This window comes from Equus caballus, chromosome 3 (assembly GCF_041296265.1).
Source record: "Equus caballus isolate H_3958 breed thoroughbred chromosome 3, TB-T2T, whole genome shotgun sequence".
NCBI classification, from domain to species: Eukaryota; Metazoa; Chordata; class Mammalia; order Perissodactyla; family Equidae; genus Equus; species Equus caballus.
This window is the reverse complement of record NC_091686.1, coordinates 31,296,492-31,323,662: the sequence shown is the minus strand read 5'-3', so window position 1 is coordinate 31,323,662 and position 27,171 is coordinate 31,296,492. Positions and strand designations below refer to the sequence as shown.

Below are 27,171 nucleotides of genomic sequence, written 5' to 3'. Positions count from 1 at the left end.
GCCCGCGGGGAAGGAGCCGCCCACTCTCCCTTCTGCGCCGCCTGCCTGCCCACGGGCACGCGGACAGACGCACGCACACGCGCGTGGACAGGCTCATGGCCATCCACATGCTTGCGGGTGGACGTCCAGAGCCATCGGTCCCCGCGGCTTCATCCACTGTCCGATGCTCAGTCGCACACTCAGAATTTGTGTCCCAGGGACGCACCCACACGCCTTACACCATCACACCTCTCCCAGAACCCCTCGGGAGCCCGGGTTTTCTCCAGGGAGGGTGGGTTAGGTCTGATGGAAGGGGTCCGCTAACAGAACCTCGGGGCCTGGCACCTGGAACAGCCACGGGCAGGACTGGATTATTTTTGGGGTGGGGGAGTGGGTGGAAGCAGGCTGCCAGGAAACTAGTTGCAGATGCAAAGTTCTGGCTGCATCAGGAGGGGGTGGGGGAGGGGATGGACGCATGGGGGAGGGGACAGCCCAACCCCTCCCCCCTAAGCCTGAGCTGAGACCAGATCAGTCTCCTCTTGCTACTTTTGGGACCAGGTAAGTCAGGCTGATGGAAGGAGGTGGGGGACGCACTAGCCCCTGTGACCTTCCCACCTTGGGTCCTTGCCTTGGTGCCAAGGGCAGATGCCCCCATCCCTCCAAGCAATGGGGTGGGCATCCATTATCAGCACCTGAGGCTGGGACAGACTGAAGCAGGGAGAGCTTCTCAAACATCACCCCCCTCCCTCAGCTGAACCCCGACTCCGGCATCCTGGGCAGGAGCCACCGTGGCTGGGGCAGAAAGGGAGGCAGTTATGGGACCGCCCCCCAGGCCCTCGTCAGCCTGGGCACCCCACAGCCCTGCTCCTGACTGCAAGGTCCCTGAGGCGGGGGTCCCACCCTCAGGTGCTGCTCTGGGCTTGGGTGTTGAACAAGTGAGTGACAGGACCACAGCGGATGTGGCTCAGGGAGTCTGCACAAGCCTGTGAGCCCCCCACGCCCGCTCATCACCCCATTTCCCAGATGAGGAAATGGAGGCTCAGAGTCGGGGCCCAGCCAGCATGAGGAGGACTCGCAGCCCACCTCCTGACCGGCAGAGAGAATCAGGCGGGGTCGGACCAGGCGTTCCTGCAAGGGCAGGCCTAGGTCTCGGGACCCCTGCCCCCCAGGGCTTTCGGTGTGAACTCCGCTGGGGTCTCCAGAGAGAGGGGCCAGCTGCACGAGTGTGTGGCTGTGTGTGCGTGTGTTTGGGGGCACTCACAGCACAGCTCTCCCTTCCCTGCCCAGCCCTCTCCGCCCAGAGTCCACGATGGGCTCCAGGAGAGAGGAAACCCACGCTCCCCCACGCTCACAGGGATGTGCAGTACACACACCCAACTCTCCCAGAAGCCCACCAGGCACACGAGAAGCACCCCATGCCCCGGCCACCCACCACACAGAACCCTCACCAGGACATGCCCATCCCACCGCGCTGCTCTCATTGTGGGGGAAGGGGGGACCCCAGGATGAAGCCCCTCGCCTCCCTCCCAGCAGGACAGGGGAAGTCTCCCACGCAGCGACCATCCACCCTGCAGAATCTCCCTCCGGCCCAGGGGAGTGGGGGTGAGGGTGAGGTGCAGGTTTGGGTCCCAGAGGGGATGGGGGGCGAGTAGAGGGAGGGTGGGAAGGGAATGGAGGACAGAGGGGCCTCGGAGTGGAGTGGGGTGGCTGGAGGGAGCCCAGGGGGTCCCGGTTCAGGGTGCCTGGGGGGTGGTTCAACTCCACCGAAAGGGGAGGCGAACAGCTGGGGAGGGGGCTTCACTTTCAAGGAGGCGGTGTCGGAGCGAAAGGGTCTTTGGGGATGAGAAGACCAGGGCTCCCGAGTCTAGAGCCAGGACGAGAAGGGTGGCCCCGGAGCTAGGGTTGGGGTGGGGGGGGGGACTGAGAAAAGTAGCGACTCAGCAGGGATCCGGGTGGAGGGGAAAAGGGGGCTCCCGTCCCGGGAAGGGACGAGGGTAAAGGGGGAGGTGCGGCGCTGGGGGAAAGATGAGGGTTTGGCCAGGACAGAAGTAGGGGGTGGGGGCCGGGTCGAGGGGCTCCAGGGTCCCGGCTCCGGGAAGGTGGGGGTCCGGAGAAGTGGAGGAAGGGGACGGGAGGAGGGGTCGTCCTGGTCCAGAGACAGAGACCGGCCGGGACGCGAGGGGCTGGGGGCTCGCGCTCTGGGGCGCAGAGCGGGATGGGCCGGGGGTCCTCTGCGCAGCGAAGAGGGGACGCGGGTCCCGGCGGGGACCGGGAAGGGCGGCGTCGGGGTCGTCTCCAGGGGAGGAGGGGGCTCGGGTCCCGGCCGGCGCGTACTCACGTCCAGGATGACGGCGGTGCCCCCGCGCGGCGAGGCGGGGCCGGGGCCGGGGTCCGCAGCGGCGGCGGCGGGGGCGTCGGGGGCCAGCGGCGCCCGGGGCTCGCCCATCCTGGCGCCCACCCAGCGCAGCAGCCCGCCCAGCGCCCGGCCCTGCGGCGGCGGCTCCCGGAGCAGCCTGTGCGCGCCGGCCCTGCACAGGCGCGCCGCCCGCTCGCACATCGCGCCGCGCCCGCCGCCGCCACCGCCCGGAAGCCCGCCGACCCCCGCCCGGCCCGCGGCCCGCCCCCGCGCGACCCCCTCCCCGCGCCGCCCGCGCCGCCGCCCGCGCGCCCCGCCCTCCCTCGCTCGGCCCCCACGGCCGCGGCCACCGGGGGACGGGCCGGCTCCGGGGAACGGGGGGGGCGCTCCGCCCGGACCCCGAGCCACGTGCCCCGTGTCCACCTCCCCCCCCCAACCCCCCGCGGCCGGGCGCGGCGGCAGGGGGCTGCCCCCAGGGGCATGAGGCCTCGGGGCTGGGCCCCGGGCCGGCCGCGGAGGGGGCTGTTCAGTAGGCACGGAGTTGGGGGAGGTCTGGCTGTGGCTGGGGGGGGGTCCCTGGGGGCTGCCCTCCCGAAGGTTCCCCCCACCCTACCCGTGGCGCCGCCGCAGGGGCCGGAGCGCGGGTGTCCGGCGAGCCTGGAGCGCCCTCTGCCGGCTCCCGCTCCCGGGATCCGTGCCCACGCGCGCGGGCTCCCCGTCACTCCCCCCCGACACCCACTCTTTGCTCCCGCGGGCGTGCACGCCCCCTCAGACCTCCCCCTCCCATTGCACAACGCCCAGAACCGGGCTTTGCCCCAGAACATCCTCTTCCCGTCACACTCCGTCCACCATCATCCATCCATCTAGCCACTGGTCCAAAGGGTTGGTTAGGGAGCCCCCGCTAGGTGCTAGGCCCCGCACTAGACGCTTGGTTCCAATCATGGGCAAAACCGACCGGGTCCTTGGCCTCCGGGAGCTTACATCCGAGTGGGCGGAGCCAGGTACTGGAATGATTCCCCAAATGAATGAGGTATTACAACTGAATTGCAATGAAGATGTGGCCCCTTGGGCCATAAGCCATTTGCCCTGGTGGCCATGTGGCCATGGAGGGGTCTGTGTCAGAAGAGGCTTCCTAGAGGAGGTGAGCCCTATGCCGAGAGAGTGGAAGAAGAGGAGGAGTTGGAGAGAGGAGGGAAAGTGCCCTCAGCTGGAGACCAGACTGTGCAAAGGCCCTGTGGCAGGTACAAGCCTGGTGAGGGACTGAAAGGAGGCAGTGTGCTGGGATGGAGTGGGAGAGGGGCAGGGACTAGGCTGGAGGGGTAGGAGGGCTGTGGAAGGCTCTCCAGCAGCCCATTCCTCACACACACCCTCCTGCCACTTCTCTACACAGCTGTGCTCTCACCTTCTCCCACTCGGCTGCCCCCCACTTGGGACACCATCCTGCATCTCCCAACCCCCCAGACCAAGGACTTCCTTCTACATGGCCCTGTGCCCACCCTCCCCCCAGCTCCCAGAGCAGGGCCCTGGGTCCTGGGCCCCTCCCCAAGCACAGAATCCTCAGACACATGAGTGGAGGCAGGCGCTGGTTTTATTTGGACCTGATTCTGGAAGGAGCCGGGCCTGGAGTCCTCCTGGCTCCGTGCTCAGCTGGCCCTGGTGATCCCGGCTCCCGCTGGCAGCTTTCGCCCCACTCCTAGGTCTGGGCCTGCCCTGGCCTGCAGCCACTGTTCCCCCTGGGCCCCAGCTTGAGTGCGGGCAGCCTGGGTCCCCACTCCTCTTCGTTGGCGAGGCCTGTTGCACAGGCTTGTGGCCGCTCCTGTCTCCTGCCAGGAGAGGCCCCCTTCCCTCACTGGGGCATCTTGGGATGGGCCCTGTGTCCACAGGGCTCTGGCGATCTCCCCTCCTTTTTAGGGCCTGGGTGTGAGGATCCCAGGCTGGGTGCTAGGGTGGCTTGCTGGCCTCCTTCCTCATCAGGGAGCTGGCCACGGCCAGGGCCCCACCCTGTACAAAGCGCACAAAGTTGTCCCCGGCCAGCGGCCCCATGGCGTACAGGCCCTCCTGCTGGGTGCTCTGGTAGGTGAAGGGGTCCACGTCGATGGGGTTCCTCTTGGCGCTCAGTGGCTGGTCAGGGTCCACGGCGAGGTCAGTGCCCGCCCCGGGGAGGAAGGAGAGGTTGGGGTGGGAGCCGATGAGGACTAAGACCAGGGAAACGCCGAAGACCTTCTGGAGGCCCTTGGGGTCCCGGAAGACGGCCTGGCGGTCCTCCTTGAAGAGCAGCAGCTGGTGCTCGGGGAGGCTGCGGTAGCCCTCGTAGGGGCTGGGGGACAGGATGGACTGCTCCCTCATCATCTGGTGCACCTTGTGGTACTCGGGGTACAGCATCTTGGGCAGCTGGTTGAACACCAGGCCGGGGTCGTCCACGGGCCGACGGAAGGCGTGGATGACAGGGATGTTGTAGTGGCGGGCATAGAGGACTGCGTCGGCCGCCGACAGCCCCGCGCCCACGATGAGGACGGGGTCCGAGGCCGGGGTCACCAGGCCTGCCCGTGTGGCCACCTCCAGGGCCGAGAGCTCATGGTGGACGAAGGGCAGGGCCTCCCCGGGGAGGCCCAGCCGGGCCGGGCTGTCGGACGTGCCCGTGGCCAGGACCACGTTGCGGGCGCACAGGGAGAAGGGCTGCTGACTCCGGTCCTCGGCGGTCAGGAAGCCGCTCACATGGAAGAGGGGGCTGGGGTCCTGGGCCCCGGAGCCGCTGGGCTCAGGGATCCCCCACTCCACAGCCGTGACCACGGCACCCGACACGAAGTTGGGGCCCAGGCCCTTCTTGATCACGTAATCCCTGTAGTAGTGGGCAATGTCCCCCGCCGTGGCCCGGCTGTTGCGAAGGCCTCTGGGGGGAAAAGACACAGGAGGGTGAGTGTCAGAGAGTGGGCTGGGGTGTGGGGGGCCATCAGGTGGGCTGGGGGCAGACCAGGCTGGTGTCAGGCCCTGGAGGCGGACAGTGGCCGTGCCACCCACCCGCCGTAGGACTTGGCCACGTGGTTTAACCGCTCAGTCTTCTCTTCTGTAGAATGGGGCTAAGGGTACCTCAGCAGGGTGGGGTTCACAGTGTGGCCTGCAGAGCTAGACGGCCCGGGTTCAGATCCTGGCTCTGCCGTGGAGGGGCTGTGTGCCTGAAACTCCCTGTGCCTCAGTTTCCTCCTTTGCAATGTGGGGAGGATGATGGTGATGGTGCCTACTTTGTGTGGTTGTGCAGAGGATGGGATGATGCTAGAAACAGAGGTGAGGATGGAACCTGGCGGCTGGCGAGTGACGTGTAAGAGTCGTAAGAATCGGCCACTGTTATTGCCTTGAAGGATTAAATGATATTCCACATAAATATGGTAGGATTCCATTTTTATGGAGTTGAGAAAGAGGCAAAATGAATCCATGGAGTTAGAGGTCGAGAAAGTGGTCACCTCTGGGGAGGAGGCGGGGGCGGTGGCTGGGAGGGAGGACGAGGCTCCTGGGGACAGGGCCTCTGCTTCCTGACCCCTGGTGGCTGGGACGCAGGCGTGTTCACTGCGAGAATTTCCACCCGCTGTAAGCCTGTGGGTTCTGTGCTTCCTGTACGTGGGCAATGCTTCAGTAAAGAAGTTGGTTAAAAAGTAACCCGAGCACAGCGCTTTGCTCACCCAGTAACAGCGGGAGGGTTTTATTATTGTAATTGTCACACCACCCTCTCTGGGCCACTTTGCACCAGGGCGCTGGTGGCTGACGTCTCTGCCTCCCCTCAGCTCCTCCCTACGTCTAGCTGTGTGGCCGCAGGTCAGTGGCTTTCCCCAGCTGTGCACATATTGATAAGGATGAACTCAGTTAATGGGAATCCTGCGTGACACGCCCACACCACCAGTTGTCACGGGCTCAGACCACAGCCCCCCAAGGCCACTCCAGCCTGCCCAACTCATCAGTCTGCTACTGAAACTGGAACTTGGAATTGATTTCTGTGGGTTTGTCGTTTCTCTTTCTCTGCTTTAGTAAAAACTGTTTTAAAGGGCTGTCCTGAGAAGCTGCTACGTAGGAGGTTATTTATAACAATGCACATTGGCAAGAATGAATGCCCCATGGCTGGGCCGTGGTTGGGGACTGTGTCCACACCACGAGGGCAGGGAACCCGTCTGTCCTGCATTTTGGCCCCGACAGGTAGGGGGTGGTCAGTGGAGATGCTGGCCCTCCCTCGCGAATATTAGGCAGCTGTGTAAAGGATGGTTTTGAGCTGTGTAGCCGCCACGTGCAATGCTATGACAACGTGTCCAATTTTAAGAGTAGGATGTGAAAGGGTATGTCCACAAATGTAACTCAAATCCTCTCTGTGTGTTAGCAAACACATCACTAACAAGCCGGGATGTCTTCCTACCAAATCTGCAGGGACGAAAAGTCTGTGTCAAAGAGACAGACCGTGAACCCTGGAGAGGTGGACACTGAGGTGGGTGGGGGTGACAGGCCCCCTGTCACGGCCCCCGAGGGCAGAGGAAACAGGGCCTCAAGTACAGGGGCAGACGCCACCCTGGTGGCATCGTCTGCCCTGGGGCACCGGGCAGCTTTAACACCTTGCGGCCCAGGATGAGGGAGACTGGGATTCGTTCGTTCAAGGATTCAGCCCCATCCCCAGGGTGGTGGGAGGCGTGCAGGGCGGTCACGATGGAGCAGGAAACACGATGAGGAGAAAAGATCCCGAGACAGGACAGCGACAGGTAGAAGAGGGGGTTGGGGCGACTTGTCTCCCCTCTCTGTTGTCTGTGTTGTGGTTATGTTTCTAATGCAAAAGCTTTTCAAAAGACAGAAGTGCATCCTATTTGCTCATGTAGAAGGAAAGAGATTGTTCCAGGCCTGGCTCAGAATAGCGGGAGGGGTGGCAGGGAGGCCAGAGGACTGGGGAGCCTGGGCCAGAGGCACGGGGCAGGGCGTGGGGGGCAGAGGCCAGCTGTCACCCCATCCTTGGAGGCTGGGATGCTAGGGGGAGGCCAAGTTGGGGTCGTGTGGCAGGGGGAGGGAGCACTGGACTGGGAGTCCTGGGGCGAGCCCCGTTCTGCCGCTCACTCTTCCTGTGGTCCTAGGCAAGTCCTTTCCCTACCTGAGCCTCAGTTTCCCCTCTGGAGTAAGAGGAAGGTGCCCCAGATGAGCCCCGAAGCCCGTTCACCTCCGGTTGCTGGGCTCAACGTGGGGGTGGGCCCGGGTCTTCCCTGCCCCCCGCCCTGGGCTTTCCGGGGTGCCGTACCTTCGCTTCCTGCGCATCCAGTCCTTGACCGGCAGGTCTGGGAGCCCCATCCACTGGCCTCGGCTCAGGGTCACCATGGAGCCTTCGATGGACTGTGTGCGAGAGGAGTCCTTCGGTCCAGGCCTCTGCCGGCCCCCACCCGACTCGAGGCTGGGGGGCGTGGAGGCCTGAGAGAAAGGGGAGGAGGGAGAGGGAGAGGAAGGGCGGGGGGGGGGGGGGAGGAAGAGTCTCAACCCCAGAGACTTCATGGAGATTCGGCCCAGATCCCTCGCACCCCTGCCAGCCCCCACTCACGTGCCAGGCTCCCCCGGGCAGGTTCCGGCCCAGGACCACGTGGGGGATGGCTCGCTCCTTCTGGTGCTTCCAGGTGAGGACGGACTCCATGTCTCCCCCAAAGTCAGTGTCTGGACGCAGGAGGGCATCAAAGAGCAGGGCCACGGGGCTTTGGCACCGGCCTTCGAGGCCTTCGGACAGGTAATTCAGGTCCTGGGTTTGGGGGGATGCAGGTCAGAGGGGCCACCAGGGAAATGCCCCCTGGTCCTGCATTCCCACCCTAATATCGGGGGGTGGAGGGGGGTCAGATGAGCTTGGGAAATGCCGCCTCTCGAAGGAGATGATGCCCAGCAGCACGTTAAAGGCTCTGACAAGGCCTGTAGCTGTCATTAACCTGTTTAATGTTGCCAATCCCAGCGTCTCTCAGACTCACTGGAGTAGGAACATTTTCTCTGCGTATTATAATGAGGAACTAGTGTCCTGTGGGAGGCATTTTGAAAAATGCCCATCTAGACAAAATGCCGGCTTACTTCCTCATCCCCAGCTTGTGGGTGGGAGCCTCGGAGGATGGTTGTGGCCTGAAGGGGGAGGTGGACAACGAGCGGCCTCCTGGGAGGCAGGGGCACAGAGGCAGGACTCAGAAGCGCTCTCGGGCAGGGGGCAGTGGGACTCAAATATCGAGGGCGGGGTTTCTCAACTTTGGCCCTGCTGACATTAGGGCCGGCTCCTTCTTTGCGGTGGGCGCTGTCCTGTATGTTGTAGGGCATTTAACAGCATCCCTGGCCTCGACCCTCTGAGCCGGAAGTACCCCCACTCCAGCTGTGACAACCGGCATTGTCGCCAAGTGGCCCCTGGAGAGCGAAGTCGTCCCCTGTTTAGAACACTGGTCCAGGGCCGGCGAGGCCAGCTGGGGTGTCACTGCTGCCTTGGGGTCTCTCACAACTTCCGAGGCTGATGTCAGGCCTCTCCTGTTCCGTGATTGGTCTGGTGTCTAACAAATGGGTATTTTGGGTTTCGCCCTGGGAGAGCTGGGGGAGTCTCCCGGGAGGGGGTGCCCCCCACGGAGCTGGGCCCACCTGGTCCAGGATGGAGACGCCAGGTGCCTCGGCGAGCTTCCTCTGCAGCAGGGGGTGCGGGTGGACGGCATCCGGCTTCACGTATGGGGTGTAGCCGGAGAGCAGGTAGGACAGACAGATGCCCGAGGGACCATTGCCTGGGGGGAGAGAGGGCGGGGTCAAAGGGCGGCACTTTTAGGTGCAAGAGACCGCCCCCCCCCCCTCCCCGCCGCCACCGAGGGCTTTGGTCTTGATCTGACTCATTCATCGATTTGCTTTTCATTCATAAAGACGAAAATACATTTATTAAGCCCTTGGCGTGTGCTGGGCTCTGTGCATGATGACAATCAATAACAAAGTCTCGAGCGATGGTTGGGTGCCCACTGTGTGCCGCTCCAGCAACGAGGAAGCAGGGGTCATCACTGCTGGTGTTTATGGAGTGCTGGCTACGGGTCAAGCTTGGGGTCAAGGGATTTTGATAAAACCAAACAAGAAGAAGCTGACAGCTCTCCTGCTGAACCAGGTCCCTAGGAAGCCCAGAAGGGCATCCGCTGTCCCCACTGAGCTCTCCTGATGACTTTAGTGAGGTACATGCTACTCTTTTTTTTTCTTTTATACTTGGAGGAAGCTGGGGCACAGAGAGGTTAAGTAACTTGCCTGTGGTCACACAGCAACACGACCGACATTCTCAGATCACTAGGAACTAGTCCCATCCTCCCAGAGCTGACAGTCCAGTCGCTCAGATGGGCAAGTAAAATATTATAATACAGATTGCTACATGCTCTCAGGGTTGAGCTCAGGGCCTGTGGGTGCTCAGGAGGGGTGCCACCTGGGGGGCCACCTGCCCCCAGGTCTGAACGAATTGCACCGCTCACCTGTGGCACTTGGGCAATAAACCTCGTGACATCGCCTCCATTCTTATCTGTCTTTCCCCTCGTCTTAGCTTGCGCTGTCCAGAACGTTCCCCATGCACAGGATAGCATGGGGACGAACCGTATGAAATCATGCTGGTCAGCCGTTTTTGATTTACAAGAATGGCCATTTCATGTGGTTCAGCCTGATGCTTGTCTCGAGGGAGGGGCCATCTGTCCCCTGCTTTTGTGGACCCAAGGACAGGACCCCAGGACCCTCACGTGGGCGCCTAGCGCGGGCGCAGGCTTAAGGTCAGTCCCCCCGTACTCTCGCTGGGCCGCCTCGGCAGATGCTTCTGTTCCTGCCTCGCGGGTCCTTGGAGGGATCACGTGGGACGACAGTTTCTAAATTGCTAAGCACAGCGCCGCGCACACAGCCAACACTCCGTGGCCACTTTTAAGGACGACAATTGTAAAGGAAGGCCGGCCTGGGCTCCTGACCTCCGACCCCAGGGACTCAGGGCAGCCCTGAGTGGCACTCACCGATGATGACCGCCGTGAGGGGCTCCGAGCTGCCGGTGCCAAGGTGGTCTTTCCCCCAGTTGCTCATGGCTGTGGCTGGCGGGGGGCACGGGGCTGGCAGCCGACCTGGAGGCAGAGGGGAGGGAGGACCACTCGGTGAGCCGTGGGTGTCACGCAGTCACTCCCAGCTACAGGGTGGCCTCCTGCGGCCCTCAGGGTGAAGTTCAAGGTCCTCCCTGAGGCAGAACAGGATGCCACTCCCTCCCCCTTCTCCCCTCCTCACACCGCTCCAGGGCAAACCGACCCGACCCCTCTCCGGACCCCAGTTATGCGGGGGGCCCCTGGCGCAGCCTGGTCGCCTGGTCTCTCGGAGCCTCACTCGCTCTCCCCATCTCATCGACAGGTGGTAACAGTGCCCGGAGCTTATCATCCACCTTCCACGAGGCCTCGTCTGCCCAGCCCGGGGAGCCCTGCCCAGCACGGTGCGACGGCCATAGCCCCCACCCTGCAATCCAGCCGTCGGGGCTTCAGTGGAGCCCCGTGGACTTTGGAGCCATCACGTGGCCCTGGAGAGGTGCTTCCCTGCTGGGGACCGTGGGCCCCTCCCTGGACCTCTCTGGGTCCCAGTTTACTCATTTGTAAAGTGGGAGCAATAATTGTCTCTTGCCTGCAGGGATGTTGAGGGACAAGCGGTAATGTCTGTGCAGCGCCTGCCTGCAGCCAGTCTGCCCCTGGGACAAGAGCAGAGCGCGCAGCCTGAGCGGGGGTGGGCTGGGCTGGAACAGGTGGGCCCGGTAAACCCAAGCCTGAGGGGCTCGGTTTGGGGAAAATGCTTGTAAACCTGTCGTCTCTGGAGCACCGGCGCCCCCTGCTGGCCACAGGCTCAAATCGCTCACAGGGACCCAAACCAAGTTCTTAGAGCTGCTGGGGCCGGAGGAGAGTCCGGACCCACCTCCCCCACGTCCCCAAACCAGACCCACCTTCCCTGTGTCCCCCAAACCCCGCCAACAGGGCCCCGGTCTCCCTCCCATCCAGCAGCCCTCTGTCCTGAGGACCATAAGGCAGCATCCACAGCATGGGCGAGGCATGGGCGGGCATTGAGCACTTACTATGTAGGGACATCTGACACGGTTTTCCTCCTGTCCTCCTCACACTGACCCCGCGCGGAAGCACCTCCAGTGAATGTCGTCAGTTAGCCCCCTTGGCAGATGTGTGAACTGGGGCTCAGAGGGGGCGCACGGTTGCTCAGTGTCACACAGCTGACTTCAAACCCAACTTAACCAGTGCCAAGGCTGTCTGTGTGCACCATGCATGCCACTCGGCCTGTCCTGGGGAGACCCAGTGGGCATCACAGAGTCACACACTCACGGTAAAGGAGTGGGTGGGTGGGCACCGGGCTGGACCACCCAGAGCGGCCGTGATGGGGCCCAGAGTCACTGGCCTCCAGAATTCTTCCAGAGAAGGCAGAAATCTGGATTTTTATGTGAATTCTCTGCTTTGGAAAAGTGGGCAACGAATTCACGTTGTTTTGAAAATCTTGAACAGGCAAAGCACACAGCCTGTGACGTGTGCAGAGCGACAGAAACACCAGTGTCCACTGCCGGACGGGTCCTGAGCAGACGGACGAGAGACGACCACCCAGACAGGCTGGCGAGAGGACGCAGGTGTCACTCGCACAGCGACAATGGACCTTCTGACAGCTCTTTACAGTTTGCGAGGAGCTTGCGCCTGAGAGGTGAGCCACGTCACCTCCGTCTGGCAGGTGAGGAAAGGGAGGCTCAGAGGATGAAGGATGTCTCCCGTGTCACACAGCGGGCGTGGCATGTCAGGTTCCTTGGGAACAGCCTTCCTCCCCTCAGCTGGGGCCCGGCCCGCGACAGCCTCCCCTGCCGTCTGGGTGAGCCCCGTGCCCCCCGGCTTCTCCGTGAGGAGATAACAAGTGACATCGGGGACACACGGCCTTCTCCATGCTGGGTTCCCTGTGGGGCGGTGCCGTCTGCCTGGGGAGGGGACTTGGGGTGACACGGCTACCACTAATAATAATCACAACAACAGTGGGCAGTGACATCTCCATACTTCTGCGGAGTTGGCTGGGTGCCAGCCATGTTCGAAACCCTCTATACACATCCTCTAATTTAATCTTCATTTAACGGGGTTATTATAAGTACGCTTCCAATCACTCCCGCTTTACAGATGGGGAAACTGAGGCCCAGCGGGCTTCTCACAGCCCTGTGCAGCTCGCACAGGCCGAGCAGGATTCCAGCCCAGGCTGGCCTGCTCCAGAGCCTTCTCCGTGCCCCTGAGCACATTGTGACGGCTGCCATGTGATAGGGTGACAGCACCCGCCAGGGGCCCTTCCTGGCTGGGCTGACAGTGTAGCATGTGTGTCCATCCCTGCTCACCCCCCAGCTCTGTCCTAGCGCTGGTGGTGGGGAGGGAGGCCATGGTGCTGACGTTCCCAGCTGGCAGGGGACAGTTTCTCACTAACCGCCGGCGCTGGGTGTGCCTGGTGGCCCTGGGGGTGGGACTGTCCTTCCCAGAGCGCTTCCCCCCCGCCTTCAGCTGGTAACTTCAGACGGCCCGGGGCCCCCCTGCCTCGTCTTCGCTGTCCCCAGGAATGACAGCAATGGGGATGTATGTGATGCCTGGGCTAAAGGCTCCCCATGCACTAGCTCCTGTGCACTGGCAGCCCTCTCTACAGACAGGGAAACCGAGGCACTGGAGGGGAGGCCACACCCACAAGGTCACAGAGTCAGTGTGTGGTGGGACTAGAATTTGATCCCTGGGGGCCGAGACTACCTGGACACCCCAGAATGCCCGACATGAGTGTGACAGGCTGCCTCCGGCTCCCTCAGAGCTCCCACCCTGGGCCGCGCCCTTCACGTCCCTGTCCCTTTGAATTCCCCCCCCCACCCAGTGAGGAAGACACTGGTGGGAGCCTCGTTCACAGATGAGGACTCAGAAGCGATTTGCTGGAGGTGGGGGGCTTTGAGACTCCAAGGCCGGTGCTCCCTCCTGGAAGCTTCTGGATGCCACACCCATGAGGTCACCACTCAGAGGTCGACCTGAGAGGTCACTTCCTGTACCATGACACAGACATCTAAAGTCCTGAGCAGCTTGACGCTCCCCTAACCTCGAAACCACACACACTGTCTATTTACAACGGATGAGTTGAAAGTTTAACTATTTCCACTTCTTGTATGCTTTTTAGTTCTGTGGAGCTGGAATGGCCCAATGTATGATGTTAACTTTTTGTTTGAGTCCTTCTAGTTGAAGATGGCAAATGTCGACTGAAAAATGTTAACATCCACGTGATGTTAACATCCACAGAAGCGAATAAGCATAAAAGAAAGAGAAATCATTGTGCCTTCAAATGATGTTTCTTGGAAGTTGATAGCATGGAACTTGGGGGGGTTCCTAAAACCCGCAACTGTTCTAGGACCCGGGGACACTGGCGTCCCTGCATTTAGGGAGCACCTGGGGGCCCTCCGCTTACTGGACTCAGACCACCCCCTCCCCAGGTGGGTTTTCCTATCCCGGTTACACAGAGGGAGAAACCGAGGTCTGGAGAGAGGCAGTGACTTGCCCTGGAATGTCCGAGACCCGAGCCCGTGTGCACAAATCCTGCCCCTTGACACCTGTCAGAGGGTGAGTGAGTCCCCCCCGAGGAAAACAGCATGAGGATAATGTCACCAAGAAAGTGACGTGAGGCCGTGGCCGGGTGAGGATGTGGAGGCGCCCTGTGCACCACAGTGCTACCTGCCAGCGGTCAGCGCTCACTGGTAGGGGAGCCCTCAGCCACGCGTCCCCCCGGCTGCATCACCTTCCTCGGGAGCCTCCCTTCTGGGGCCCCAGGAGCTCCAAGGCTGCCCAGACTCCCTGGGTCCCACCCCTCCTTCTTAGCATCCCCGAGCCTTCTCTGAGAAGCCAAGGCCCTGGGAGCCTTGGGGCAGAGGCCTGGCCAGGGCACCGGGGGGCTCTGCCCCACCGAGCAGGAGAGGTGGGACCCGGAGAGAAGCACCCGGAGAGAAACTGGCTGCGGGACCCAGTGGCCTCGGATGCCAGGCAGCTTGCCCGGGCCGGCCACACCTCTCTTTGCTGCCAACGGCAGTGTCACGTGGGCATGGGTGTGCTCCAACTGTGGGCAGCAGGGCAGCCGTGGGGCTGAGGGTGCCAGGCACCTGGAGATGAGCATGGCCGGGAGGCAGAGGAGGAACCTGGGGGTGGTGGCAGAATCACACCAGGCCACTCAGGACCATCTGGGGGGATCCCCCTGCCTGGCTCTGGGACCCTGCTGGCCACCCCTGCCCGGGACGTGCTACCGTCTCCCGCTCCTGGGGCCTTGCCCAGGCCACTCACCTGCCGGGCACGGGGTCTCAGGAGACCGGTGAGCCTGGCCTGGTCGGGCACTGGGAGGACCAGGGGTCGTGGTGCCTGCCGTGGGAGCGGGATGCCGAGTACCCTGTGGGGATCCAAGAGGCTGTGCAGGCCGGGGACGCGAGGGTATTTCACGGGCTGGGAAGAGGCGGGCAGCAGGCGGGGCCAGAAAAATCACTTTCATAAGCGTGAGTCAGCAGGGGCCTCTGGATGAATGAACTTGCCCTCCTGTGGGGGGGGGGGGGGGGGAGGGCGGTCACGCTGCACGCTGCTGCCCGGGCCAGCCTTAAAGGGGCCCCACTGGGCCGGCCCCAGGGCACAGCCGCCCCGCAGTCCCCCCCGCTGGGGCTCTGTCAGGGAAAAGGAACCAGGGCTCCTGAATGAGCCAACCCAGCCTTTTCCCCCAAGGGAGGCAGAGACAGCTTGGCCCAACGTACATACGAGGCGGCCCCTTTAAGTGGAGAGCATCTCTGCTCCCTCATCCATCAGGTCCCACAGGGCGTCTCCCCCCTTCTCCACCCCTCCCCCCCCCCATAAAAAGCACCAACCTACCCAGGCTGAGAACTCAGCTCTGCCCCTTCCCGGGCAAGCTGCCTCAGTTTCCTCTTTTGAGCAACAGGGGCTCAGTGTTAGACTGTGTCCTGGGTGCGTGTGGCGTTTGCAAGACGTTCTTGGGTACCTAAGACGGGAAGCCCGCTCCCCGCTTCCTATCTTCTCTTCTTCGTTATTTCTTTCTCTTTAGCACCGCGCACCTCCCATTTTGCTGATTCTGACTTATTATATTATTTTCTTGTCTCTCTCCCCCAATCAGGATGTGGTTCCGAGTGGGGAGGGAAGTGTATCTGTGTCTGCTTTGTCCCGTGTCTAGAATAGTGCTCAGCACACAGGGGGCGTGCAAGAAGGAGGAAGGAAGGGAGGGAGCTGCGGAGTATCTGGCCCCTGGACTTCAGTGCATATTAGCTGTTATTTTCAGCATTCATGTGACTGTCACCCCAGCTCCTCTCTTCCCACCCTGCCCTGTGGCTGGGGCGCCTGTGGGTGGCAAGTGAGGCACTCACCTTGTGTGCAAAACGTAAGGGGACACCAAAACCACTCAGTGATCAAGAAAATAATAGTTTGATGCAATTAAAAAAAAATCAAAATGAATGCCCCAAATCCAGGATCAACCAAATATTAAAATTTCAAATAAAGCCAGGATCTGTAACAGTGCCGTGCGGAGCCGGGCTGCAGCCCGAGGCAGAAAGAAGAATCAGAATAATGATGCTATCTTTATTTAAAACTTTGCTATTTTGTTTCATCCTGGATTTTTGGCAGGACTTTTGACTTTTAAAAATATTGCATGAACACACTCCGAGCTCTGGTGATGGCGCTTTGGTGCTCCTGACATTTGGTGCCTGAGGTGATGTCTCTCTCCTGGTCCGGCCCTGGGGGCCACAGGGGACCAGGTCTGCCTGCAGGACTGTTTTGGGGACAGAGGCTCTCTTGCGGAAAGATGCCTCTGAGGATGCGCATGCGGGATGCTGGTACAGCAGGGGGGTGATGGCTGGGGGTGCGTGCACTGAGGGTTTGGGGGCAGCCCGAGGAGCTGGGGAGAGAAGAGAGACTCTGGGCTTAGTGAGGGGTCTGGCACAGTTGGGTCCGTGGCCCAGGGTCTCAAGGACTGGGGAGATGAGCTGGGGACAGTGGCCAGCACAGGGCCAGCCTGAGCTGGGCCCCTCCCACCTGCCACCCTCTCCTCCCTGGAAGCTCCTGGGTGTGCGCCCTTTGCCCAGGACCCCACCCTCAGAAGGGCCCTGCCCTTGGCTTAACGTTCTATTGTCCACACCTTAAAATCATTAATAATTTTTGAACAAGAGGTTCCACATTTTCATTTTGCACTGGGCCCCACAAATCATGTGACCTGTCTGGGCTGGGCTGCACCCTGCATGTGACACGGTGGGTAAGAACTGGCCTCTGGACTCAGCCCTGTGGGCTGGGTGCGCTCGGGGTGGGGGGGGCACTGCCCCTTCGGAGCCTCATTTTACCGGGGTCCCTTTCCTCCTGGGATCCTCAGCTGTGGTGCCCCCTGGGGTCATGTGACACAGTACTTAGCATGGGTCAGAGGGCAGGGGAAACCCACTGCTCCAGGCCTCCACCCCCAGGCTGGCTTCTAGCTCTGCTCCCAGTGTGCTGTGTCACCTTGGGCCTGTGGCTTACCTCTCTGGGCCCCTGTTCCAGCCACGGCCTTGTTACCAACACTCCCTGACACGCTGAGCCTACACCCACACACACCAGGACCTGGCCAGCAGTTTTGAACACACCGGGAGCCCAGTGGCAGCCGGGGAGTGCGGCTTCCGGTAGACGTACCTCTGGTGCAGGCTGCGTCTCTCCCCAGCAGCCGCCTCGCTGTCTCCGCTTCCCCATCCCAGGGCTCTGGTCTGCTACTTCCCAGTGTTTTTGGATAAACTGAGGCAGAGAGAGACACCCCAGGGTCAGAGACTCCCACTGAGAGTGTCTCAGCCCATGGGGGGCGAGGCTGAGGCTTGGGGTCTGCAGGGGAGAGCCTGGGAGGGAGGTGGGCCCCCCGGCCCCCATCTCTGGGTCTCGCCTGTCCACCCTCCCCGACCTGCCCCATCGCCCCCGCTGGCCCTGACCCCTTTTCCGGATTTTGAAAGTTTGCTGATACAGAGAATTGTGGGCGAGATGTGGACTTTCTTCCCTGTCGTCTGCCAAGAGATTATCAGAAATAGAATGTTTGGAGCTGCTTCTGGAAAGCTCGACTACGACAAAGACAGATAATGTCCTAGGCAGACAGAGGGGTGAGGGTTAGAGGGGGCTGCAGAGAGGAAAGGAGTAGGACAGGTCTGAGCGGGGGGACATGGGGACCGGCGCCTCTTGGCCCCCCGACTCCCCTGGAGCCGCCCCGTCTCCTCGCCCCGAGAACAGAGGCAGGTCTGCCCCTGAGCCGCGAGCCTGCGCCGGGTGTGCTGTCCGCAGGGCTGCGGGGTGGCCAGTAAGCCAGGTGCGCAGGTAACTGCATCTCAGATGGACAGGAAGTAATCTCTTACTATAAGTGCGTCCCAGGCAATGTTGGGGATGTACTTATACCAAAAATAATGTTCGTGGTTAATTTGAAATTCAAAGTTACCTGGGCAGCCTGTATTTTCTTTGGCAAATTCGGTTTAAGTGCAGAAGACACACTACGTTTCAAAGAGTTAGTCCCAAAAAAAGATACAATGTCTCATTAATAGTTCTTATGTGGATTACATATTGAAATGAAAATATTTTGGACACCTTGGGTTAAAAAAGATACTGTATTAAACTTCCTTTCACCTCCTTTTTACTTGCTTCTTGTGGCTCCTGGGAAACTGAGTCACACATGCGCCTCCTACTGGACCTCGGCACCTGCTGGTGTAGACGCGGATCCCCGGGCCCAGCACTGGAAGCCCTGCCGTGTATTAGGAGCCCCTCGGTCCCAGGCAAACCAGGACAGTTGGTCCCCCTGGAGCACGGCAAGTGGCTGGGTGGGCAGTGTGCCTTGGGAGAGGTGCGTCCCATCTGAGCCTCAGTTTCCCCATCTGTGCACCTGTCTTGCCAACGTGGGGCTTGCAAGGGGGTGGCAGCTGATCACTACAGCTGAGGGAAGGGGCCTGGATGCGGGAGGAGCTCAAATGCAGCGGCCTGTTGCGCTTGTTGTGGCAGCCCCCCCACTGCCCCCGCCCCAGGCCCTGTCGCCCCCCCATGCTTCCCCCAATCCACTGCAGGTGCTCCGGAGCTGGGGGACCAGCAGAAGAGAGGATGGGGTAACTTCAGGTTGCTTCCCTGGGGATCTGGGTTTTGAAATGGATTCCTTCACTCCCATATCAAACTCACCAGACCTCTCTCCTAAGAAATCCCAGGACCATTGGAAGGGCGGCCCCTGGCCCCTCCTCCTTCCTGCCCCCTTCTGTTCCTCCTCATCCCTATTTCTCTGTGGCGGCTCCCACAGCTCTGCACTTGCTGGGCACCTCTGGGCGCCAGGCACTGTGGACAGAAGGTTCTTTACACACAGCTGAGGCTCATCTTGAGCCTGAGGTCACACAGCATGAGCAGCAGAGCAGGGTTGCACTTGCAGAGTCTGGGCACCTCTAGGAGAAAGGCCGACAAGGAACTATGGAGGGAACGAAGCCGCCTTCCTGTCTCAGACACAAAGGCACAGCCGGACCTCTCCTGAAGGGCCACTATCCCCAGGGCCACCGGCTTTCCAAGGTGCCCACACTATGAGGCGTCTCGGGGATCCGTGTTTTAGATCCGTAGCCGAGTCCAGTGAGGAAGGCACGGGGCCACCTCTCGCCCATCCTACAGGTTAGGAGACTGAGGCCCTGAGTGTGAGATGTGGCCCAGTCACGGGAAGCGGAGGGGCTGGGACTGCGACCCGGGCTGCCCAGTGCCCTGGCATGACCAGGCCAGCACATGACAGAGAACTAATATTTGCCCGCGCCTTGCCCTTCACAGATCCCTGGCCTCCACCTCGTCGCATCGATTCTGCCCCCACCAGGGAGGTGGGCAAATATTTTCCGTGACAAGTTCAGTTTACAGATGAAGAAACTGGGGGAGACTTGCCCAGGGCCATGTGGCAACGAGGTAGAAGAGGGGCTTCTGACTGGGGCCTGTCTGGGGGCAGACCCCGTCCTTGTCCTTGCTGCCCCGGGACGCCCGGGGGAGGGAGCAGGGCTCAGTGCAGGTGCCTGATCCCCAAGTCACCGCAGACCCTGGGGGAGGATGTCAAAGCTGGGGAAGGCCCTGTGCCCCCCACATGGAGAGAGCCCGGGCGGTCAGGAGTCAGAGGAGGATGCGGTGTGGGCCCCGGAAGGAGCGTCTGCACAGGGCTGAGGCTGGGGGTCACCAGCCTCATTCTCTGTTTCCTGATTCCCCACTCTTTTCCTTAAAAACCAGTAGGAAAGTTTTGGCAGAGAGTGAATGTACCTTCCGCCCAGTGAGGTACAGCCCAGGGTGTAAAAGGCTTCCCTTTTGTCAGGCCAACGGGGATTCTGGCTCCATCACTTTCAGCTGTGTGACTCTGAGCAAGTGACTTAACCTCTCTGAGCCTCCATTTCCTTGCCTATGAGATGCAGATAATGGCAGAGCAGTGCTTCTCATCGCTGCTGAACATCAGAGTCACTTGGGGGTGAATTGAAAGATACACTAATTGCCAACCCAGCCCCAGAGATTCTCACGGCACCGGGCTGGGGTGCCGCTGGACGCAGGGAGTTTTGTAGCGGTTCCCACATGCAGACAGGGCTGGGAGCCTCTGTCCCCGTTGGAGTTGGAGGATGAACTGAGATGCAGCCTCAACTGCACCCAGCCCAAGGAGGCGCCCAATCCATTAGACCCCCCAGCCTGGGGGCCCATCTTTTTGTAAATCACATTCTTACGCGACTGTAGGAACAGCCACGAAGTCTGAAAGAGAAATAGTTTTTCAGAAAAGCAAGGCCCCCAGGAAAGCAGAGGCCGGCTGGTGACCCTGGCGGGGCCTCATGAGAAGCCCAGAGAACCAGCGACCCCACCAAATGGATGAACCTCCATGTGGCCTTGCTCATTTACCGTGACTTAGTTTCCCCGACTCGGTTCTCATGACATTGACCTTTGAACTCGATGGAGCACTGACGTCCACCCCCGTGGCATTTCATCTCACTCTTTGAGTGCACAGCCATCCTCTGAGCCCCAAATTCCAATCCCAAAGGAAAACCCCCGAGCCAGAAACAGCTGCAGTAAACCAGGAGCCGCCACCCCCGCACTGATGTTCACGGCACAAACCGCGAGCCGCGTCCGGGCCGGCTCCTGAGGACAGGTCAGGACATGGGGGCGAATGCTGCGAGAGGAACATTCTCAGCCTTTGCAAATGGCAGTTGCGGAGCCGGGAGGCATGAACTCCTTATGACAGGAGCAAGGGAAGCAGACGGCGAAACCGCACTGATGGCCGGTCGCCGGGGCCACGGAATCATAGACGGATTTTTAAAAATTCAAATTTCCGTTATCTTTGTATAATCAATAATAATCATCATAAGTAAAGACAATTCGAGACAAGGATTTCCTCTGTTTCGTTTTGTTCACTGGTGTGTGCACAACACAGGGCCTGGGGCATAGTAGTAGCTCAGTAAATATTAAGTGAATGAGTGAATGAATCTTGTTGCTTTCACACTTTCCTGATAGACTCTTAAAGCAGTTTTGAGCATGGATTGCCCCTCTTGGCTTTATATCATTTTCGTATGGATTGGCATGGCTTCAGTATATTTAAATCTTTGATGACAATTTTGAATTGGCCAAGGTTGAAGACAGAGTCCTGTGGCGCATCATTAGAGACCCTTCCTCCAGAGGACGTGACTCTATGATTGGCAGAGGGGTGAGTGACAAGGGTCCGGTCTCTGGAACTTACTAGCTGTGCATCCTTGGGCAAGTTACTTCACTTCTCTGAGCTTCAAGCTCCTTGTCTATAAAATGGGGGGAGTAACACCTGTCCCCCGGGGTAGCTTGTTGCCTGGCACCTTATGGGTCCTCAGTAAATGGGGGATATACCCCTCCTCTCTGCCCACCACCATCCAGACATTTTTACTCTGGGCCGAGTCCTTTGTGTGGCTCTGGACCTGCTGATTTCCCAAACATCCAGCCCACATCCCCTTAACGCCTGACCCCGCCAACGTCCTCCAGGGCACTGGTTCTCAAAGTGTGGTCCCTGGAGCAGCAGCAGCAGCTGGGAACGTTTAGAAATGCAGATTCTTGGGCCCTGCCCCAGACCCACTAGATCACAAATTCTGGGGTGAGCCCAGCAGTCTGCATTTTCACCAGGCTTCTGGGGGATTCTGACGCTCCCTCGAGTTTGAGTACCACCGCTGTCTACGCCATCTTCTGCAGCAGGCTGTAGGCCCCACAAGACAGAGGAATGACAGGCATCTGACTTGCCCGCTCCTGGCGGATCCATGGGACGTCCTTGGGCCACTGCTGCATCCTCCCCACAGGCTTGAAATCTGTGAATAATCTGTACTCGGGGCTGGAGTTCCAGCACGTACGTTGGTCATGCCTCAGACAACCGAGGCCCGTCTGCTTGTCCCTGACCTTGAGAGTCCAGCTGGTGTCCTGCCGTTCCTCCAAGGGCACGTCCCAGGCCCCTGGGCTCCCTGGGAGCTGGTTGGCTGCATGAGGAGGCCCGCAGGCCCCAGGCTGTCTGTGGGTCCTTCTTGTCCACATTCGTTGTCCTGGACAGACACACCGAGCAGCCCTGGGTTGCCACGCTGTGTCCTCTGTGCCATCCGTGGCTGTGGCCCGTTGGCCCCCGCAGCATGACTTTCTTTGTTTCTTTCGCCTCACATGCTGCTTGAAAAAGCCTGTTTGCCTCCGTCATCAGGTCTCACAGACCCCTGGGGCCTTGCCTTCCTGGGCACGTGGGGTCAGGGCCTCAGGTGAGCCAGACCGTTCCGCAGGGACAGGACCAGCAAACAGCCGCAGGAGGATTTTGCGTGTTTCTCTGCAGAAGAGCAATTGCAGGCGGAGTCCTGGAAGTCCCAAGGAGAGGCCTTGGGGCTGCGGGGTCCTGTCCACAGGGGAAGCAGGACTCCAGAATCTGGTCGCCCTCTCCTGAGGCCCCGCACGCCTCCAGAGTCTCTTAGAAACCTATAAACTGCAAACCAGACCCTGCATTTCCCTGCCTGACCACCTCTGGGCGCCCCCTGGCTGTCCTCAGGCCCGCCCTGGCCTCACGGCCTTGGCAGGCAGCCCGAGGCCGGCCCCTGCAGGAGCTCACCTGGAAGGGCTACTTCCATCCACCCTGTCTCTCCTCACCCTCTCCAGGCCCCCAGTGCACGGATCTGTCCCCATCTGCCACGTGTGGCCTCCCTGCACTGCCCGCGGTGACGCACTGCCCTGCTCCCCTCCTGTTCTGGGCAGCCTTCTCTAGATCTGTCTCTGATCCTCTCGGACGAAGCGTGTGTGTGTGTGTGTGTGTGTGTGTGTGTGTGTGTGTGTGTTTGCATTTCCCAAGCCCTACTGTGTGCTGGGATTTGTGCTGTGTATATTCCGAGGTTCCAGTCTCTGCGAACCAGACCAGCCAAGCCAGCAAGCAATTCTCACCCAAGTGTCCTGAGTTAGAGTGAAGATGGTAAGAGGGAGCTGGGGAGGGAGCCAGGGGGTGGGGGTGGTGGGCATCACGGGAAGCCCTCTGGAGGGGTGGCCCTTCAGCTAAGGTGGACTGGGTCGCCCCCAGAGTTGGGGTGGGGGAAGCTGAGGGAAGGCAGGGTGGGATGCTCACATGCAGAGCCCGAGGGTAGGAACAGGCTTGTTAGCTGGAAGGAGGCTGGAGGAAGGAGGGAGGAGCCCTGGGGGCTGGCCGAGGCCAGGCCACGCAGAGTCTTGCAGGCCCAGAGACAACCTTGGCTATTCTTGGGGCTGCCATGGGAGCACCTGCAGGGCTTTGAGCCGGGGACCGGTGGGACCGGTGGGACCGGGCAGAGGGAAACACGGGAGCAGCTGGCAGGCTGGGGTGGCTGCTCAGCCAGAGCCGCAGCGCCCCAAGTCAGGATGTTGGCAGTTTAAGTGGAGAACTGACGGGTTGTTGGTCCATTCTGGAGCTGGCATGAATGTGACTTGGAGGTGGGTTAAACTGGAGAAGGAACAGCAGGGTCTGCTAAATGTGAAACAACTGAGACCCCCCCCGAAAGAGAAGCCCTGATCTGTAGCATCTGCCAGGTCCTGCGGTGCAAATATCCCCAGCACAGCTGGTTTCAAGCTACCCGCTTGCCGTGCAGAGTTGGGAAGAGATGTGCACAACTGGATCTCAAAACATGAGCCGACTCCAGCCACCACCGGGGTGAGCGAGGAGGAGTCAAGAACGCCAGCCGTTTCTCTCATTTCAGCGAGCGATGGAGGACGGAGCATCTACCAGGTGGAGGAGATGGAGCCGGAAGAGGCTGGGGTAAGGCGGGGGTTGAGGGCTGTCTTTCCACGTTGAGATGCCCGTAGACCTCTCCAGCTGGGTCCAGGAGGTTGGGGTGTGGGAACCAAGGGGTCTTGGCTGGAGTGTGTGGGTGCTGTTGGCAAACAGATGATGTCGAAAGCCTGCTGATCAAAGGAGATCACTGAGAGAGACAGAAGAGGCCGGGGTGGAGCCGAGAAAAATGGCATTGTCCTAGCGGCCTGTTTAGGTGCTCACATCCCCCACCAACTGGTGAGGATGGAGCCTTGCTCCTCGCTGGAGCCCAGCGGTGCTCACTGGGTGCATCTTCACACGGCTGGTGACTTCCCTCTTGTGGGTGTGACTCTGGAGGCCCCTGGACCGCAGGCAGAACCCATGAGGATCTTACAAAGCAGCTTAGAGGCCCCATTGGCTCAGGGCCAAGGTGACAGGACAGCCCAGGGGAAGAAGGGAGAAGTAGCACCAGGGGCAGAGAGGGGGCGAGCTGGAGAGGATGGAAAGATGGGAATGAACATGATAATCATAAAACCTGCGATTTATTACATCCTGACCAGATGCCAGGCCGGTGCTCAGCGCTTTCTGTAAAATTAATCTTCGCATCACCCTCCGAGGCAGGTAGTCTTATTAGCCACATGTACAGAGGAGCAAATCAAGGGGCAGCGGGGGTCGAGACAGGCAATGTGATGGCAGCACACCGCCTGCAGCCTATTTTCCTGATTTTGCCCAATTCTATCCCCAAACACAAGACAGCCTTCTTTGTGAGTGGCTTTGGTTTTTGAGGAAACGAGACCTACTTGGCCTCCTTTGATACCACCCTAAGTTGAGACCAAACTGAACCACAGCTGGCTTCTGGTTAGTTGTTGGCATCGTCTTCATCAATATCTCCATCATCTTCATCACCATTGCCCCCTTCATCATCACCATCATCTTGATCACCATCATCTTCATCGCCATCATTACCGTCACCATCATTGCCATTGCCATCTTCGTCATCATCTTCATCATCACCACCATCGTCATTATCATCTTCATCATGCCATCCTCATCACCATTATCATTATCTTCACCATCATCATTATCATCTTCATCATCGCCGTCTTCATGACTGTCATCTTCCTCAGCAGCATCACTGGATAGGGGGATAATGGGATTGCTCCTTATCTGTATTTCCAAGTTTTCTGCCATGACCCAGTGCTGTTTGCACATTTTCAGAAACGGTCAGTCCAATGAGGGAATGGAGGCACTGGGATGAGCGCTGGGCTAAGGAGCTGGCTGGAACAAGGGCACGCCTGCCTGAATAGATGAGATCCCCACCTTGCTCCAGGGCCGCATCCAGCAGGACCTGACAGGCTCTGGGCTCCTTGGACTGAGTGGAGAGCTACCCGCCCTCTGCAGCGCTGGGGGCTGCCAGCGGGCAGAGTCAGGTCCGGGCAGGGCCTTGGAGGCTCCACGTGTTCGGTTCATGGCTGGAGTGGGAGGAGCAGCCTGGCTGTCTGGGCCTGGAGAGGAGAGTTGCTGAGCTGTCTGCTGCAGGAGCAGGGCCCCCGCCATCCTCACCGCGGGACAATTCCTGCACTACAGGCGATGACGTTTGAACGCTGGAATCCGAGGCACTGAGGCTGAGACATCAGTAGGCTGGGCCTGTCTCCGCTCTGCTCACAAGTCGGTGCAAGGATGGGTTTGTTCGCCACCGGCTGTCGAGGATTCCAGACCTGCCTCCAGGCCCCGTGGCCTGTCTCCTCCTCCTGGCCCTGCCCCCTCCACCTCCATTTGATCAGTGTGGGCAGCCTGGGGGCAGGAGTGGATCTTCCTCTGGGATCCCTGTGGCCCACTGAGAGCCTGGGCTCAGAGTGCTCTGCTCAGAGGGCTGTCCCGGGAGCCCAGTGCCTCATTTCCCAGGTAGAGAAGCTGAGGCCAGCGAGGGGACGTGGGTCATCTAGGTCACACACAGGAATGTGCCGTGGAATTCAGCTCCATGCCACTTCCCCCGTCAAATGGCTGTGACCTCTGGGCAGGGGTCCCTGCTCTTCGATGACTCAATCCGCAGGAATTCATGCACCGGGTACTTTCCTAAGAGGTGGGCTTATGCTGGCGGAGGAAAAGACACAGGTCTTGCCCCTGAGGAGATGATGATCCGGTGGGGAGATGAGCGAACAAGCAGGTGACCAAACGTCCTGACACTCACTGACCAGTCCGTCGATGTCGGGAAAAGCCCCCTGAGAGAGACAACAGGGCTAGGAACAGAGTGGGGTGAGGATTGACCAGGCTAGAAAAGACCTTCCAGGAGAGGCCAACAGGAGGTGCAAAGGCCCTGAGGTTGGAAGGAGTCTCCTGAGAAACACGTGGGGCACGTGTCTGGGCGAGGGTGTCAGCTGAGGCTGGAGAGGTTGACAGGAGCCAGATCACGTAGGACTCGGTGGCCGCGGAAGGAGTTTGGACTTTCTCCCCAGAGCTAAGGGAAACCCCAGAGAAGGGTGACAGGATCAGACCTGCATTTTGAAGATTGTGGGGAGGATATGGGCAAGCACGGGTCAGGGGCTGTGGCAGCAATCCCAAGAAAGCATCAAGGTCACAGCCACTTCCTGTCCCCAGGAAGAAGCTCCACTTGGGACAGGCCAGATTCCGGGACGCTGTGTGTGTATGTGTGTGTAGTGTGTGCATATCTTTGAGTGAGTGTGTGCATGTGTGTATGTGTGTGTAGCGTGTGAATGTGTATATCTGCATATATGTGTGTAGTGTGTGTATGAGTGTATATGTATGTTTATGAATATATGTATGTGCATAGTGTGTATATGTGTGTAGTGTGTATGTGTGTGTAGTGTGTATACGTGTGTAGATGTGTACATATCTTTGAGTGTGTGTGTAGTGTGTGAATGTGTATATGTGTATGTATGTATGTATGTGTGTATGTGTGTGTAGTGTGTATATGTGTGTACTGTGTGTGTGTAGTATGTGTATGTGTGTAGATGTGTGCATATTTTTGAGTGAGTGAGTGTGTGTGTGTGTGTGTGTGTGTGTGTGTTGGGAGGAGTGAGGGGCAGACAGGAGAGGTCACAGTTCAGTGGGTGGAGCTTGCTGAGGGGACAGAGGTCACGGGGCTGTGGGCTTGGTCTCTCCTCCCCGGGGTCCAGAGCTGGCCGGTGGGCTCCCTCTCCTGGGTGTGTGTGATCTGACCTGTCCTGGGCGGGATCAGCCACGCCACGAGCTCCTCTTCCTTCCTCTGGAGCTGCTGTGTGTGGCCTCCTGCCCGGGGACAGAAAGGCCCGGGTCCGGCCAGGGCCTGGCGCTGGGGAGAGCCAGGCCGAGCTACCGAAGGCCAGCCCCACCCACGACCGTAGGGAGCCTCGGGCCACGGTGCCCGCTGATACAGACGTCCCTCACCCCCTGTGCTGGCGCCACCTCTGGGGACCTCGAGGGGTGGAGAGAAGCCTAGGTCTCAACAGGATCTGGTTCTTGGGGGTCTCCTCCCCTGACGTCACCATAACTACATCCTGAAACCCCCACTGTCCCCAGCAAAGGTGTGGCTGCGTGTGTGTGTCTGGGAGCCCCAAATCCCCCCCACAGCTGTTCCGCATCAG

At 60.1% G+C, this 27,171-nt stretch overlaps 2 protein-coding genes across 9 annotated transcripts in view; both read right to left on the bottom strand.

Annotated features, from left to right (window-relative positions):
- Positions 1 to 2,570, bottom strand: part of NECAB2 (N-terminal EF-hand calcium binding protein 2) — a 29,668-nt gene extending 27,098 nt beyond the window's left edge. Inside the window, exon 1 of the mRNA XM_023637393.2 lies at positions 2,318 to 2,570. Coding sequence (XP_023493161.1) covers positions 2,318 to 2,536 — 219 coding nt within the window. The 5' untranslated portion in view covers positions 2,537 to 2,570. The remainder of the gene's footprint in view (positions 1 to 2,317) is intronic.
- A 1,335-nt stretch (positions 2,571 to 3,905) lies between these two features.
- Positions 3,906 to 27,171, bottom strand: part of OSGIN1 (oxidative stress induced growth inhibitor 1) — a 33,682-nt gene continuing 10,416 nt past the window's right edge. Inside the window, exons 2-9 of one of the 8 annotated variants that reach the window (XM_023637388.2) lie at positions 17,017 to 17,115; positions 15,223 to 15,349; positions 14,653 to 14,898; positions 10,315 to 10,419; positions 8,942 to 9,078; positions 7,887 to 8,078; positions 7,593 to 7,759; positions 3,906 to 5,225 (exon numbers count right to left, since the gene is read on the bottom strand). In XM_023637388.2, coding sequence (XP_023493156.2) covers positions 4,277 to 5,225; positions 7,593 to 7,759; positions 7,887 to 8,078; positions 8,942 to 9,078; positions 10,315 to 10,419; positions 14,653 to 14,854 — 1,752 coding nt within the window. In that variant the 5' untranslated portion in view covers positions 14,855 to 14,898; positions 15,223 to 15,349; positions 17,017 to 17,115 and the 3' untranslated portion in view covers positions 3,906 to 4,276. The remainder of the gene's footprint in view (positions 5,226 to 7,592; positions 7,760 to 7,886; positions 8,079 to 8,941; positions 9,079 to 10,314; positions 10,420 to 14,652; positions 14,899 to 15,222; positions 15,350 to 17,016; positions 17,116 to 27,171) is intronic. The other 7 variants (XM_070262106.1, XM_070262107.1, XM_070262108.1 and 4 more) reach the window with 7 other exon arrangements.